At 37.9% G+C, this 15,683-nt stretch overlaps 1 protein-coding gene across 4 annotated transcripts in view; it reads right to left on the minus strand.

The window, feature by feature from the left end:
- Positions 1–15,683, minus strand: part of LOC150099730 (alpha- and gamma-adaptin-binding protein p34) — a 203,010-nt gene that overhangs the window by 137,188 nt on the left and 50,139 nt on the right. For all 4 annotated transcript variants that reach the window (XR_016549330.1, XM_090403400.1, XM_090403399.1 and 1 more), the window contains exon 4: positions 12,741–12,830. Coding sequence is in view for 3 of the 4 variants with exons in the window: in XM_090403400.1 (XP_090259526.1) it covers positions 12,741–12,830 (90 nt within the window). In the remaining variant the exon portion in view is untranslated. The remainder of the gene's footprint in view (positions 1–12,740; positions 12,831–15,683) is intronic.

Here is a 15,683-nt window from a genome sequence, read left to right on the forward strand (position 1 = left end):
TTTTTGCTTTCTCAGTTATAACAGCGAAAGCATCAGAGAAATGTTTTTCTGATTCAAGTCATCCATCCATAATGACAATAATTTTTTTATTTTTTTATGAAGTTTATTCCTGCTATAACTTACATGTTTTGCATTTAGTACTGCCGTAGATTGTTGCACAGACTGTTTTATTCTATCTGCAGTTTTCATAATTGTAGTAATAGTCGATGGAGCTAAGTTCATACTTCTACAGACATTAGCACATATCTGTCCATCTTCTGTTCTTTGAAACATCTCCATCTTCTGTTCTTTGAAACATCTCCATCTTCTTTTCAAGTGTAATCGATTTCCGCGCCTTCTTAACACCAAGTTCAGATAACCTTTCTGCACTTCTTTTATCAGATATGGTATGTAATTAAGTAATTTTTCAATTTAAATATGTATGTAATTATTAAAAATAATATGTAAAAAAGGGGTGCTTAAGGGCCAAAGCTGTATAACTGAGAGGAGACCTCTACATAGCCTTTAAAGGAATGCGGAGAACCGACTAGGGCTTCTGACCTAATGTTCAATCCTCACCTTCTCGTGGTGCACCCTGTTGGGTATCTACTTGGATACTCAACGAACGAGGATGGGCTGGCAATTTGAGATTTAGCCTACGAAATTGTATTCTTATTGGCTTAAACCAACATACAAAATGATGGTACAACATGACAAAATTTCATGCCGGCTGGGGCGTCGCCCAGTTAAACAAGGCCCCCTTTGTTTTTGCCAGGGAACCAGGGCTAACAGCAAAAAGTCAGCTATTGGAACAAATCTGAAAGCACACCCCAACTCAAAATCACCAGAGTTAAAGATCGGTACTATTGACATAAGAAGCCTGAATGGCAAAGAAATGGAGCTAGCTGAGGAACTGAATAAGTACCAGATCGACATAATAGGGGTGACTGAAACAAAAAAGACAAAAACTGGTGAGATTTTTCTGAGCAAAAAATACAAAATGTTATCTTCAGGAAATAACAATCAAGGAAAAGAAGGAGTAGCCATAGTATTCGACACAAAATACGAGGCTAATCTTCTAGAATGGCAGGCAGTCTCAAGTAGAGTGATGTGGGCAAATATCAGAATGGGGAATTGGACAATGAGACTTATTTGTGCCTATGATCCCACAGAAGGTTCTACTAAGGTAGAAGTGGAGGAATTTTTTTGATGCTTTAGAAAAAGCAACTGACACAATGAAAAAGGAAAAGTTGGTCCTTGTTGGGGATGTAAATAGCAGAGTAGGAAATGATTGTCAGACATACAAAAATATTTTGGGAAAATTTGGAGAAAAGAGCAAAGCTAATAATAATGGAAAATATCTGTTGGATTTCTGCTCAGGACATGGACTGGTTATTACTAACACCATGTCCCAACATAAAAATGTGCACAAATTCACATGGAGAGAAGAGGCAAGGAATAAGAAAAGTCTCATAGACTATGTTATTGTTGATAGTGATGTTTTCTCCCTGGTGCAGGACACAAGAGTGTATAGAGAATTTGAAATTGGAAGTGATCACTATTTAGTCTTGAGCAGGATAAAATTGAATTTCATATTGAAAAGAATAACATGTAAGAAAGTTTTAAAGCGAATAAAAGTTGAGCAGCTCTCAGATGTGAACTGTAGATTGAAATACACAAAGATTATTGAAGAAAAAATGAAAGAATTTGAGAACAGGAACCAAACTCTGGAGATTCAGTGGGCCTTGAAGAAAAACCTGATTGATTCTGCCAGAGAGGCATGTGGTGAGGTTGTCTGCAAGGATAGAAAAATCAGGACTCCATGGTGGACACAGGTAGTTAAAGAGGCAGTGAAGGAAAAGAAGAAAGCATATCAAAAGTTCCTGGCAAATAAGTCAGCTTTTGCTCTTAGAGAATACAGAGACGAATGTAAGAAAGCGAAACACTATGTAAAACTAGCTAAACAAAAGTCATGGGAAGACTTTGGCAAGAACATAGAAAATAAATATCAAGAAGGTGGTAAGATATTAAAAAACATTTAATTTTCTTGACCAAAAAGCTCTGGAAATACTTTTACTAGGATTATATTGATCAAGTGCATATAACAACTAAGTTATACCAACTAGTTTCACAAACTAAGTCTGTTGGCATCTTCAGGGTACATAACTGATGTACGGCACTAAAAAAGTAAAAAACTGTTACAAACTATAATCAACCGATTCCAATTATATTAAACAAAGAACAGAGCACGTACAATACATTCATTGAGCATGGATGATATAACTTTGTTATTTAGGAACGTTCTATAGTTGGCACTATAATTCAGTTCTGGCGAGTTGAAGGATCTGATAAGGGTCTTCCAGATCACGGGCAAGATTAGTCCTTGGTTCCTGTTAAGGTTTTGTATACAGCGGGCAACTGTTGTGGCCTCCTTAAAAATTCGGGAGTGGAAGTCCTTCTCCATGTAAGGAATTGTGCTTCTATCCCACTCTTTGGTATGGTTCGTTCTTGAGAAATAAAAAGCTAACCCCGATTTTTCTTCTCTGTTATTATTGACATCACCTATGTATTCTTTTTGCCTAATTTCAAGGCTCCTTTAAGTTTGGCAGATATAATTCAAGCCGATATAATATAATCCCAATAAGACTGCTAGACTCCTTAGACAAACATAAAATAAGAGTGGCCTTTATACCCGTGTAAACAATTAGACAATTCTTAAGATCTCCAAAAGATAGCCATCCTTTCTCCAAATATGCTGGAGTTTATAACATACCATGCTCGGGCGGCTTGAATTATATCGGACAAACTTCAAGGAGCCTTGAAATTAGGCAAAAAGAACACATAGGTGATGTCAATAATAACAGAGAAGAAAAATCGGGGTTAGCTTTTCATTTCTCAAGAACGAACCATACCATAGAGTGGGATACAAACACAATTCCTTACATGGAGTAGGACTTCCGCTCCCGAATTTTTAGGGAGGCCACAACAGTTGCTCGCTGTGTACAAAACCTTAACAGGAACCAAGGACTAATCTTGCCCGTGATCTGGAAGACCCTTATCAGATCCTTCAACTCGCCAGAACTGATTATAGTGCCAATTATAGAACGTTCCTAAATAACAAGTGATATCATCCAGGCTCTATGAATGTATTGTACACGCTCTGTTCTTTGTTTAATATAATTGGAATTGGTTGATTATAGTTTGTAATAGTTTTTTACTTTTTTATTGCCATACATCAGTTTTGAACCCTGAAGATGCCGACAGACTTAGTTGGTGAAACTAGTTGGTATAACTTAGTTGTTGTTATATGCACTTGATCAATATAATCCCAATAAAAGTATTTCCAGGTGGTAAGATATTCTAGAGGTTGTTGAAGAAGCTTAGAAATGGAGGAAAGAGTGCTGTAAAAGGAGTTAGAGATGATAAAGGTTACATGAAAACAGGAGAAAAAGATATCCTTGAAGTATGGAGTATTTACTTTGAAAAATTGCTAAATGAAACAAACAGTGATAGCACAGTGGTAAAAAACGCCCAACAGGCATACAGTCAGGAATAAATATCCATACTTGAAGTAGAAAAAGCCATCAAAGGCTTGAAATGTGGAAAGGCAGCAGGAGTAGATGATATTCGACCAGAATTGCTGAAGTATCATGGCATAAAAGTCTTACAGTGGCTGCACTGCATAGTTCAGAAAGACTGGACAGAGGGATGAATTCCTGATGATTGGAGGACAGCTCCAATAGACCCATATATAAAAAGGGAAATAAAACTGAATGTGAGAATTACAGAGGTATTTCCCTACTGAGTGTTCCTGGCAAGATCTATGCAAGCATACTTGAGAAACGGGTGAGAAGAATTGTGGAAGAAAAGCTTGGTAAAGAACAAGCTGGATTCAGGCCAAATAGAGGCTGTCAGGATCAGATCTTCACTTTACGACAAATAGTCGAGAAAGCATGGGAATATAACAAAGATCTGAATTTAAGTTTTGTCGATTTGGAAAAGGCATATGACAAGGTGCCAAAAGAGAAGCTATTCAATACACTACAGTTATATGGTGTCAATGGAGCATTATATCAAGCAATACTTAGTGTTTATTTGCGTTGTAAGTCGGCAGTTAGAATTGAAGGAAGTACAGGAAGATGGTTTAATGTTAAATCTGGTGTGAGACAAGGATGTACATTATCCCCTCTGTTATTCATTATCTATATGGATCACATTATGAAGGAAAGTGATATTAAACATGATATCAAAATTGGAGACGATAATGTCAGCTCTTTGCTTTATGCAGACGATGTTATACTTCTAAATAAATCCGCTACAAGTCTGCAAGATTCTCTGACTAAATTGAATAATTGTTGTAATAGATATGGTATGAAGGTCAGCATTAAAAAGACAAAGACAATGAAAATAGGTAGAAAAAACACAGTTGAAAATGTCAACTGTGTTGTGAACGGGGAACCTGTGGAACAAGTAAAACATTTCAGCTACTTAGGCACGATTTTTACTGAAAATGGTAAATTAAATATAGAAATAGACAACAGTATCAACAAAGCTGGTATGGTAGGTAGTCAATTGAATAAATTCATATGGAATAAGAGAGAAATTAGTCAGAACACTAAATTAGCTGTATACAAGACAGTGTTCAAACCAGTTTTAACTTATGGATCTGAGAGCTGGGTCAGAAGTAAAACACTTGACCAAAGACTAGAGACCGCAGATATGAGAGTCCTGAGAAAGATTAGAGGCATGAACAGATGACATCAATGGCAATATCATATTAAATATGAGGATATTAAGGAAGAACTTGACATTGTCAGCACCCAGGAACGCGTTAGCAGAGCTAATCTCAGGTGGTATGGTCACTTTAACAGAATGGGTGAGGAAAGATTAGCAAAACAATTTTTCTCTACCAGGTTGGCAGGAAAACGACCCAGAGGAAGACCACGATATAGGTGGATTGATACAGTACAAAGTGCCTTAGACGATAGAAATATAAGATCTGATAATGTTGGAGTCTTGACAAGTAATAGACTGATTTGGAGGAAACCTGTAGATAGGAAGTTAGTAATGATGTAAATTTTCATGTAGTACTATCATATCCTGAACACTCCTTGAGGGTACATGTCAGGAATTTGATGATGATGATGATGATGTACGTAAAAAAATTAAATAGAATAATTAGGTAGATTCAACAGTAAAACTAGGTTTGATACATATACGTCATAGTATCTTGATAAACACTCGAACACTAGAGCCTGCTAGCGTCGTTTCTCAGTCGGACCACACTACAGTAAGCAAGCATGTGCAGGCATCCGGCATTATTGTGAATCACCGTAAATTGAACCATCGGAAACCGAGGGCTGCCTGTATGTATTTTTAAATGATCAAAAATCTCTGCTAATCAGAATAATGAATTACTCTGATTAGCAGAGTAATTCATTATTCTGCTAATCAGACTTCAATCACACTCTCACTCCCTCAATGATAACGAGAGCAAGCATGAATTTCAAGACCAGCAATCGCCCCTGCTACTTTGGATTATAAGGTGCCGTATTTTCCGGTGTGTAAGATGCACTTTTTTACGTTAAAAATCCATCTTAAAAATGGGGTGCGTCTTATATAATGAAGGTAAAGATTGTTTCCTCTTTTCAAAGTCATACGCACTCTCTTTTATGTTCCAAGATCTTTGTAAGCAGTTAATGGTGCAATCAAATTGATGCGTGACCTTCACGTGACTTCTAGCCCGTCATTGGCTAAGAACGGGGAGTCCCTATTCAAGTTTCATAATATCTTATCCAAGTAATCAGTTACTGATGTTTATCAGTATTGAGTTGATGCGTTGAGATATTTTGTGTTAGGTTTTAGGTTTTTTCCAGAAAATTGTATTAAATTTCTTGGGTGCGTCTTATACACCGGAAAATACAATATGTCAAATTCTTGAAGTTGGAATTAACTAAGATTTAGAATTATGCTATAAAAATTTTATAACAATTTTAATTAAATTTATAACTTTTTTAATTTCAATTTATAGCCAAGATTTATAATTATGCTATAAAATGCTTACTAGTTATGTAAAATACCTGTGTAATTATTATAATTGAAATTATCTTAAATCAATTTGATATTAATTACAGCCTAATTAATTAATGTTAGGTTAATTAATTTATTATTTAATTCAATAAGAAAGCTGAATGTGAGATTAACTAATAGGAAAATAGAGACTGATGAGAAAATAAAAGTTGTGTCTGTTGCAAGGATATGACAGAAGTGTGCTGAGACAGAAAGCTATGAATGAAAATGAGTCAGTGCAAAGATTGTGCAGGAGGAATGACGTGGGGTTTGTGGGATGTGTGAAGTGAGTTTCATGAAATTCAAGATTTATATAAGGTGGATGGATGGTTTGCATTTCAATGGATCTAGGGTCAGGAATCTTGAATGTTGTTCAGTGAGAGTTCAGAAGTTCAGAGTCAGGAAAATTAGAATATTTAGGGAGGTTGCAGGTGAGAGAGAGACCAGGCAATCTAGAGAGATTAGTAAGTAGGAGAGTGCTCACATGATGCTAAATGTAGCACACCAGGTTTTTAACTTCAGTGGGCTAAACAACATAATGTGTAAAAGAGGTTGTGGGATTAATGAATACATATTGCAGCTTATGTATACTAATAGCAAAAGTACTTAGAATAAGAAGCGAGAAGTTTCTGGCTAGCTCAACTTGGCCAAAAGTTCCAGTTATTAATGAGACTTTGTTGACCAAGGATGACATAGTCATAGGAATAGAATGTAAAGGATATAGTATTTTCAGAGAGGACAGAAGGAAGAGAACAGGGAGGGGGATTGCTAATGATAGCATAAGAATTGATACCAAAAAGAGCAAAAGTATATCAGGAGGACTAGGATGCAGAGGGCAGTTCATTTGGGACTATCTGGTGTGAGATAGAGCCAACAGAATAAAATATATAATTGGGTGCTGGATATTATAAGGGAGAATGTTGATAACATGCATTGACAAATTAGCATGATGCATGCAGATCGAATAATTATTGAGGATTTCAACTATGGGGATATAGATTGGGAGGAGGAATGGTCACAGGTAGGGAAGTAAATGGAATTTATACTCCTGTGGAGAGATAATTACTTGAGACAGAATGTAATGAGGGGGGACAAGTTTCGAGAGTGCTAGATCTTGTCCACAGCATCAGAGACCTTAACAATAACCATTCTGGCTCCACTACCTCCGCTTGGTTTGTGTAGTCTTGACTTGAGAAATACTAGACATAGAATTTTCTGTTAAAAAGGGGGATGTAAGTGGAATTACGAATCAGGTGATTATGACAAGCTGAGGAGTCAGCTATTAGGAGTGCCATGGCATAAGAATTTGGAGGGGAAGAGATGGTGGTGGTGCATGGTAGGTGGTCACGATGTGCTTGAAGAAAGCTGTATCAGACTGTATATCCAGAGCGAGAAGGATAAATCAGGTAGGAGTTTCAATGGATAAATCACATTATTATGCTAGAGTTGAAGAAAGCAAAAAAAAAGTTGCAGAGAGAGAGAGATAGAGTATACAGAAAAAAGGTAATCAGCACACCTATGATCATCAGTATAAGGAACAGGAAAGAAGAACAATCTGCATGATAAAGAAGAACAATGCTAATTATGTGAGAAAGCTAGCTGATAAGGCCAAAAGAAATCCTAAAGAAGAGTTCTTTTGCTATATGACAAATAAAAGGAGGAATAACCATGGAAGGATGCCTTTCAGATGTGCTGATGGTGTGAAGATAACAAAAGCCAGCCTCTTCCAATCATCTCAGTCTCTTGTTCTTGATGTCAGTTGAGAAAGGGAGGAATTTGTCCAACTTTTGATGTTATCAGTCCATTTTAATCAAGGTCAGCCCTAATCCGTGATCCTGGAATGATTTCCTCTAGTGCTTGCTTTGGAATGCCATTAGCCCTCTCCACATGTCCAAACCATTTCATCTGTCTTCCTCTGATGAGTATCAAAATATTTTCCCTTTTTTTCCCCATCTATTGAATCAATCAGTTTTCAGACATTTTCATTTGTTTCGTGAGCAGTATAGGGAATTCTCAAAGTCTTTTGTAAGTTTTCATTTCAAAAGATAGGTCTCCTCTCATCTTCCATCAATAAAGTCCAGGCCTCACAACCATACAAGAGGATAGAATTCACCAAAGTGTCAAATTAGTCTTAGTCTGGTTGTGATTGCTATTTTGTAATCTCTCACAATGGTTTTAAGTTCTGTAGAGCCACAGTTGCTTTAGCAATTTGGTATTTAATGTCAGTTTTTGAGCAACCATCTTGACTCAGCAAGCTTCCTAGATAAGTGAACTTGTTTACATTCTCAATTTGTACCTTTAAGAGTTCAATGTCTGATTTTAAGGTTATCACTGTTTATGTTTTTTGCAGGTTTATGTATAGTCCATATTTTTTTAATGTTCCGAAAACACGGCTGGTTATCTCTTGTAATTCTTCTTCACTTTCTGCCAGAAGATTGATATCATCTGCAAAACGTAGGTTGTTTATTCTTAGTCAGCCAACTACTATTCCAGTGTCATATTCATGAAGAGCTTCATCTATGACATATTCCAGAAAACAATTAAAAAGAAGAGGGGACAAGATGCATCCCTGTCTTACCCCCCCACCTGTTCTGCCCAGAACGGTTCACTGCTGTAATTTTTAATATCAATTCTCATAACAGATGAGGAATAAAGAGATTTAATAATCCTAATGATTTTGTTGTCTATACCAGGGCTGTCCAAAGCACTGCTTGCGGGCCACATCCGGCCCGCGGTGCGATTTTGTGCAGCCCGCCTGTAGGTTTTGATATTTAATTCTATCACTAATTGATAATTTCGATGTTGGTAATTTTATTTGGTGTTTTTACATCACTATATGCCCATGTGTTTTTCAAATATTACATGTGTAAAAGAAGCGTTCTTATACTGTTTTGTTCCAATGCGCATGCTCCGGGCACTCATGAGGAACGGGAGGGCCGATTAGTGTTGTTCAGTTGTTCAGCTATCGAAGTTGTGTCGCTGCTCATCAAATTACTAGATACGCATTGTGATGCGGCACTCGGAAAAATTTTTTTTTGTAATGCAGCCCTCAGATTACCTAAGGTTGGACAGCCCTAGTCTATACCATAATGTTCTAAAATTTTCCATAATGCCTTGTGCCATATTGAGTCAAAAGCTTTTTGAAGGTCTAAAAAGTTGTGACAGATTATTTTGTTATGTTCTATGTATTTTTAATGTACTATGTGTATCGTAAAAATATGGTCGATTGTACTTCTGGACTTCCGGAAACCTGCTTGTTCATCTGATAGGCTGCTTTCTATTTTCTTTTCGATTCTTGACAATAACATTTTTAACAGGATTTTGCTTGGATGGCTAATAAGGCTTATTGTTCTATAGTTGCTACATTTATTGCTGTTTCCCTTTTTAGGAATAGGACAGAAGTCTGCCAATCAGAAGGCCAAGTCTCTGTGTTCTATACATCATGAAATAAATTTGGCAAGATGTCTATGATAATGTCACCTCCTTCGCATATCAGTTTCATTGTAACACATCAATTTCTGTTTTTGAGGAGCTAACTGCTGCAATGACTTCTTTTATCGGGTCATCTCCTTCCTCCGAACCTCCTGGCAAAATTCCATCCAAAATATAATCAGTCATTTGGAGGTCCTTTTTGAAAAAGCTTCGTTGCATAACATTTCCATCTTTCAACTATTTTCCAGTTATCTGTGATAAGAGTTCTATCTTCTATACTCCAATTAATTGCAGTAAAAGGTTTGGTTAATTTATTGATAATTTGAAAAGCACTTTTAGGATTATTTTTATTTAGCTCCTCTTCTATGTTTTTGCATTCATCTAGTATCCATAGGTTTCTAGCATGTTTGACTTCTTTTTTAATAATCTTGGTAATATTTTTATACTGTTCTCTGTTGTCACCACCATTAATATGAGATTTCAAATTTCTTCTTTCATCAACAGGTCCAAAATATTTTTGGTTGGAAGTTTTTTTTCTCCACTTGGTTAGACTATAATAAATTTAGTTTAATCCTTTATCCAAGTGTAAGCAAACAAAGTTTGCATCTGAAGTATCTTCAGGACTGAGGCAACTCGTAGTAAAGGTGGACTAGGCTCTCATCACTTGTCTTAGTATCTCCCATAATGCAAAGCACATCTCCTTATGGACAAGTATAATGTAATGCTAAGTTTAGTTTAATCCTTTATCCAAGTGTGAGCAAACAAAGTTTACGCAAACATAGGACTGGGGTAAGGTAGTGCAACACCAGGCAACTCGTTGCAAAGGTGGAGAAAGCTCTCATCACTCCTATCTCAATATCTCCCATAATGCAAAGCACAATTTCCTTGCAGATATGTGTAATGCTATGCATTAAGGCAAGGGCCACTACCCATACCGGTTTCGACCTTTATTGAGGTCTCGTCAGTGGGAGCCAGGCTCAGTAGTGGAGATACAAAGGCAGAAGCAATGAGAGGTCATCCTAACCTATAGGAGTTGCCAAAGGGTGTGCAACCTTATTATTAAATTACTCCGGATTCAGAGAAAGATGTTGAGAGTTTTTTTGTAACGAGTTGCCTGGTGTTGCACTACCTTACCCCAGTCCTGAAGATACTTTCAGGCACAAACTTTGTTTTTCATTATTTTTGTCAGTGATAGTGGTAGTTAGCACCAGTCGCAAACTTCTCATTGTCACCCCTGGTGCTGCTACCAAATAGCAACGCAGACCTTGTTGAACTGGGTGACATGCGAGCCAGCATGGTATGCTGTGTTAAATCCTTTGCCACGAATGTTTAATGAGCAGTAAATTAAGACAGATGGCACCCATCTCCCATTCTTCACCTGCTAGCATTTAGCTGGGCAAAGTGGGAAATGCCAACCAAATAGTTGAATTACTGATTGATCATTTAGAAGGCTGTACTAGGTGATGATATTGTCATGCCAGATGTGACAATGACTAATGGGAGAAAAGAGGTTGATTGAAGAAATAGACGTGCTTAGAATATTACAGAACCTCAATAAGAAGATGGCATTCCTATATAATATGAGAATGTGTAATGGAATTATCATCCCTTGTGACTGTTTAATTTAAGCCTCAGTACTGAGAAGTGCAAATTGAGTGGAAAGAGAACAAAATAGTCCTGCTGCATGAAAGTTCAAAGGGAGAAGTAGTAAATTGTAGGCTAATCATTATCTCAAAGGTGGCAGTGGTGTTGGAGAAATTGGTAAAAGACAGCATTCAGGACTGGATGGATAGGAATATACTTTATAAGGGGTAACATGGTTTTGTGAAGGGTAGGTCTTGTTTAGTAATTTCTTTACTTTTTATAATAACATAACAATGGAGATGGATAAGAGAAATTACTACTCAGTGATGTTACTAGACTATTCACAGGTGTTTGACAGGATTCTACACAGAACTATGTTATATAAATTGGAGCAAATAGGGATAGATATGAATCTGATGATTTCTATTAGAGGATGGTTGATGGATAGATATCGAAGAGTGGTTTATGGAGGAGTTGAGTGCAAGAGAAGGCAAATGACCAGTGGTGTACCACAGGGCTCAGTATTTGGTCCTCTGTTGTTTAATTCCTACATCAAAGACACAGGAAATACTCAGTTGTTTGCAGATGATGCTAAACTGGGAAGGGCTATAGTAAATAAAGGTGATGTAAAGATCTGACAGGATAACTTAATAGACTAGCAGTATGGGCAGAGCTAAATGACAGCCAGTATGGCCAAGTGTAAGGTGATACACTTTGGGAAGAAGAGATCACAACCTGTGTACTATAACTGATGGAAATGAATTTCAGGAAACTGATGAGGTCAGGGACTTGAGGATGATTGTGGACAGAGAGATGTGTTTAGAGGGCATATTGAGATGGTTTGGTCATGTGATGAGGAGGGAGGACGAATATGTGGGAAGAAGGGTCATGCAGATGGATGTGCAAGGAAGGCGGAAGCATGGGCGGCCAAAGAAGAGATAGAGGGAGCTGGTAGAAGAGGACTTGAAGATGAAGAACTTGGATGTGGTGACAGCCCAAGACAGGAAGGTGTGGAGGAGACTCATAACAAACAGTGACCCCACTTAAGTGGGAGAAGCTGCAGAAGAAGAAGAAGAAGAAGATTGCAAAGCTAGCCGTTACAGCACAGTGCATCACATTATGTGTTTGCTGAAGAATACACTAACAAGCAAGGATAGAGAAGTCATTATTTCCCTTTATAAAGTGTTAATAAGGCCAGATCTGGACTACTGCACACAGATACGGTCACCTGGATTCCATGGTGATGAGAAACTGGTGGAGAGGATCCAGAGGCGAGTGACAAAGATTGTGGCAAGCCATGGGAGAACAGATTGAAGGTTTGTGGGCCTCAATGAAGACTTTTTTTTTAGTACATGGCAGGAAGGGAAAGAACAAGTGGTCACCCATGGAAATTGAGTAAGAGTGTGTGGTTAGCAAAGGTTTTAGAACTAAAGTTTTTGCTTGGAGGGTGATGAATGTGTTGCCAGAGGTGGATATGAGCATTTCATCAATGAACGAGTTTAAGGAGGTGTGATAGGTATTTGTGAATAATGGATCTATCTTTGAATTTTAAAGAAAAGAATGACATTACAACTTCCTTTTGCACGTGTTTGCTGGTGACTATTTCTAAAAAATAACTATTTCTAAAAAAAAAAAGCAGATAGGAAAATAAAATATGGAAAAAAAAACACATTTACCCTCTTCATCACTCTCCTCCTCTGGATAAAGTTCCACCAACTCAGTGCTGTTTTTCAAGCACCAATCCAAAATGATTCTTTTAGTAAGACCTATAAATATATAAATAACATATATATTTATTTACTGCTTAAGTAGGAATAAAGTGGGAAAAATTCACATAAATAATACAAACTGACTACTACATACACTATATTTCATAATGGAATGGATAATGATTAGGAAACAGCTTACTAGATATACCAATGGCTGAATAAGTAAAGTCTGCTTGTCACTAACAGGCTGTGAGTTTTGAATCTCACTGTAGTATGTAAAAATCTTTATTTAGATGGAAGGTAATTTTTGTTGCCCAGTATCACAACCATCACCTAATTTTTAGGCCTGAAGTAGCATGAGAATGATCTCCAGAGCCAAGTTCCCAGAATACCAAATCCTTGGTCCACTTATTATACTAACATGTTATAAGTTCCCACTTTTAAGGAAAGGAGCAGCCATTAAAATTAAAACATAAATAAATAAACTAACACTTTAAACATATGAATATTCAAATCTTAATACCTGCACATCTAAATATGAAGTTAATAGACATCACATGCCCACTTTCTGATATGATTAGGAAAAGCATCTGTGTGTGTGCGCATGTGCACAGGTAGGCAGGGTGACCGAGTTATCTAAAAAGGCTAGACTATTATTAGCTTCCTTTTTCATTGTAAATTGGATTCTAGGTGAAGACTATAGAGGTGACAGAGGAAAGAGTCTAATGCATCTGGGCAATGGGACCAAATAAAAAACACATCATCTACATATCTACAGGAGTATTAGGAACAAGAAGGAAGAGTTTTTGGCCATGGTTGGCACTTCCAGGCCACAGGTTGTCGGTATTAGTGAAACATGGCTGACAGAAGATGATAAAGCTAGTGGGATTGAATGCGATGGGTATAGCGTGTTCAGGAGTGACAGGGTGAATAAAAAGGGGGGAGGAGTGTTATTGATGATAGCTGATGAGCTTCAGCCAAGGAGTATAGAAGTTGAACTGCAGGATGGGGAAAAAAGCACATTTGAGGCTGTTTGGTGTGAGATACAATCTAGCAGAACAAAATATACAATTGGGTGCTGCTATAGACCGGGTGATGGAGTGGATGGTGGGAATAGTATGCATAAGCAAATAGAAGAAATGAATGGAAGGAGGGTAATTATTATGGGTGATTTCAATTATGGTAACATTGACTGGAAAGAGGAGAGGGCACATGGGAGGAAGGAATTGGATTTTATGCAGTTATTAAGGGACAACTATCTACAGCAACATGTATTGGAAAATACCAGGGGAAAGAGAGTGCTGGACCTAGTAATTGCAACTGAGAATGTAGCTGTAACGAACATGACCATGTTGCCACCAATTGGTGAGAGTGACCATAAGGTCATGACTTGGGAGGTGGCTAAAGGAGTCGAATTTACAATTAAGACAGGGTATATGTGGAATTACCGGGCTGGTAAGTATGACAAGCTTAGGTGTGTGCTTGGCTCAATGCCATGGCATGTAAAACTGCAAGGGCTGGATGTTGATGGTGCATGGGAGGTGGTTAAGAACTGTTTGCAGGAGGCAATGGTTGACTGTATACCAAGAGTCCGAATAATAAATCAGGTAGGGGTTAAATGGATGAATAACACTATTAAGCTTGAGCTGCAAAAAAAGAAACAATTGTGGAGGGAATTTAAGGAGAAGGGTGACCATCAGGTGCATGAACAGTATAAAGCTCAGGCCAGGATGGTAACAAGGGTGGTAAGAAAAGCAAAAGCAGATTACGAAAGGAAATTGGCCATGCAGGCTAAAGAGAATCCCAAACAGTTTTTTTCAATATGTTGCAAGTAAAAGGAAAAAATGCTCATGGTAGAATGATCTTAAAAAATGCTGAGGGTAGGGAGGTAACTGAATCAGTCGATGTTGTGGAATTACTGAGTGAGCACTTTGCAAGAGTATATCATCCAGGTGGTGGCTTTGCGGAAATGGAGGAACCAACAGCTTATACTGGAATTGTGATGAATGAGGTAGAGGTAACTAGTCTATTACAGAACCTCAATGTCAATACATCTGTGGGTTTGGATGGTATACCAACTCGTGTCGTACGTGAAGCGGCCAAAGAATTGTCAGTGCCCTTGACCATTATGTTTAATTTGAGCCTCAGGACTGGGTCAGTCCCAAGGGGGTGGAAAGAGGGGAAAATAGTTCCACTGCACAAAGGTGGTTCCAAGGCTGCTGTTGAAAATTACCGGCCAATCAGCATAACAGGAATCATTATCAAGGTCTTAGAGAAAATAGTCAAGAGGAAAATACAAGATTGGATAGAAGAAAATGGGATACTGTATCGGGGACAGCATGGTTTTGTGAAGGGTAGGTCATGCCTCAGTAACTTGCTCACGTATTATAACACAGTGACGGCTGAACTGGATAAGGGTAATGGGTTTACAGTGATTCTGCTGGACCTTGCTAAGGCCTTTGACAGGATACCACATGGAATTCTAATCAGTAAATTGCAGCATATGGAAATGGACATAGGGTTGGTGAGATGGATAGGAGGGTGGTTGACGGAGAGATATCAGAGAGTGGTTTACTCAGGAGTAGAGTCCACAAGACGGCCTGTGACTAGTGGTGTACCACAAGGATCTGTTCTTGGACCACTGCTGTTTAATTTGTTCATAAATGATATAGGAAAGGATCTGAGAGGAACAGTTCATTTGTTTGCGGATGATGCGAAGTTGGGTAGGGCAATAGTGAATGCAGATGACGTCAAAATTTTGCAGGATGATTTGGATAGATTGGAGGTCTGGGCTAGGGAGAATGGATGTCAATTTAATGTGGCAAAATGTAAGGTTATGCATTTTGGGGTGAAAAGATGGGAGGCAGTTTACTGCATTGGTGGAACCGTGCTCCAGGAAATTGATGAGGC

Source organism: Typopeltis vanoorti, chromosome 14 (assembly GCF_054136105.1).
Source record: "Typopeltis vanoorti isolate ZY-2024b chromosome 14, IOZ_Tvanoo_1.0, whole genome shotgun sequence".
NCBI lineage: Eukaryota > Metazoa > Arthropoda > Arachnida > Uropygi > Thelyphonidae > Typopeltis > Typopeltis vanoorti.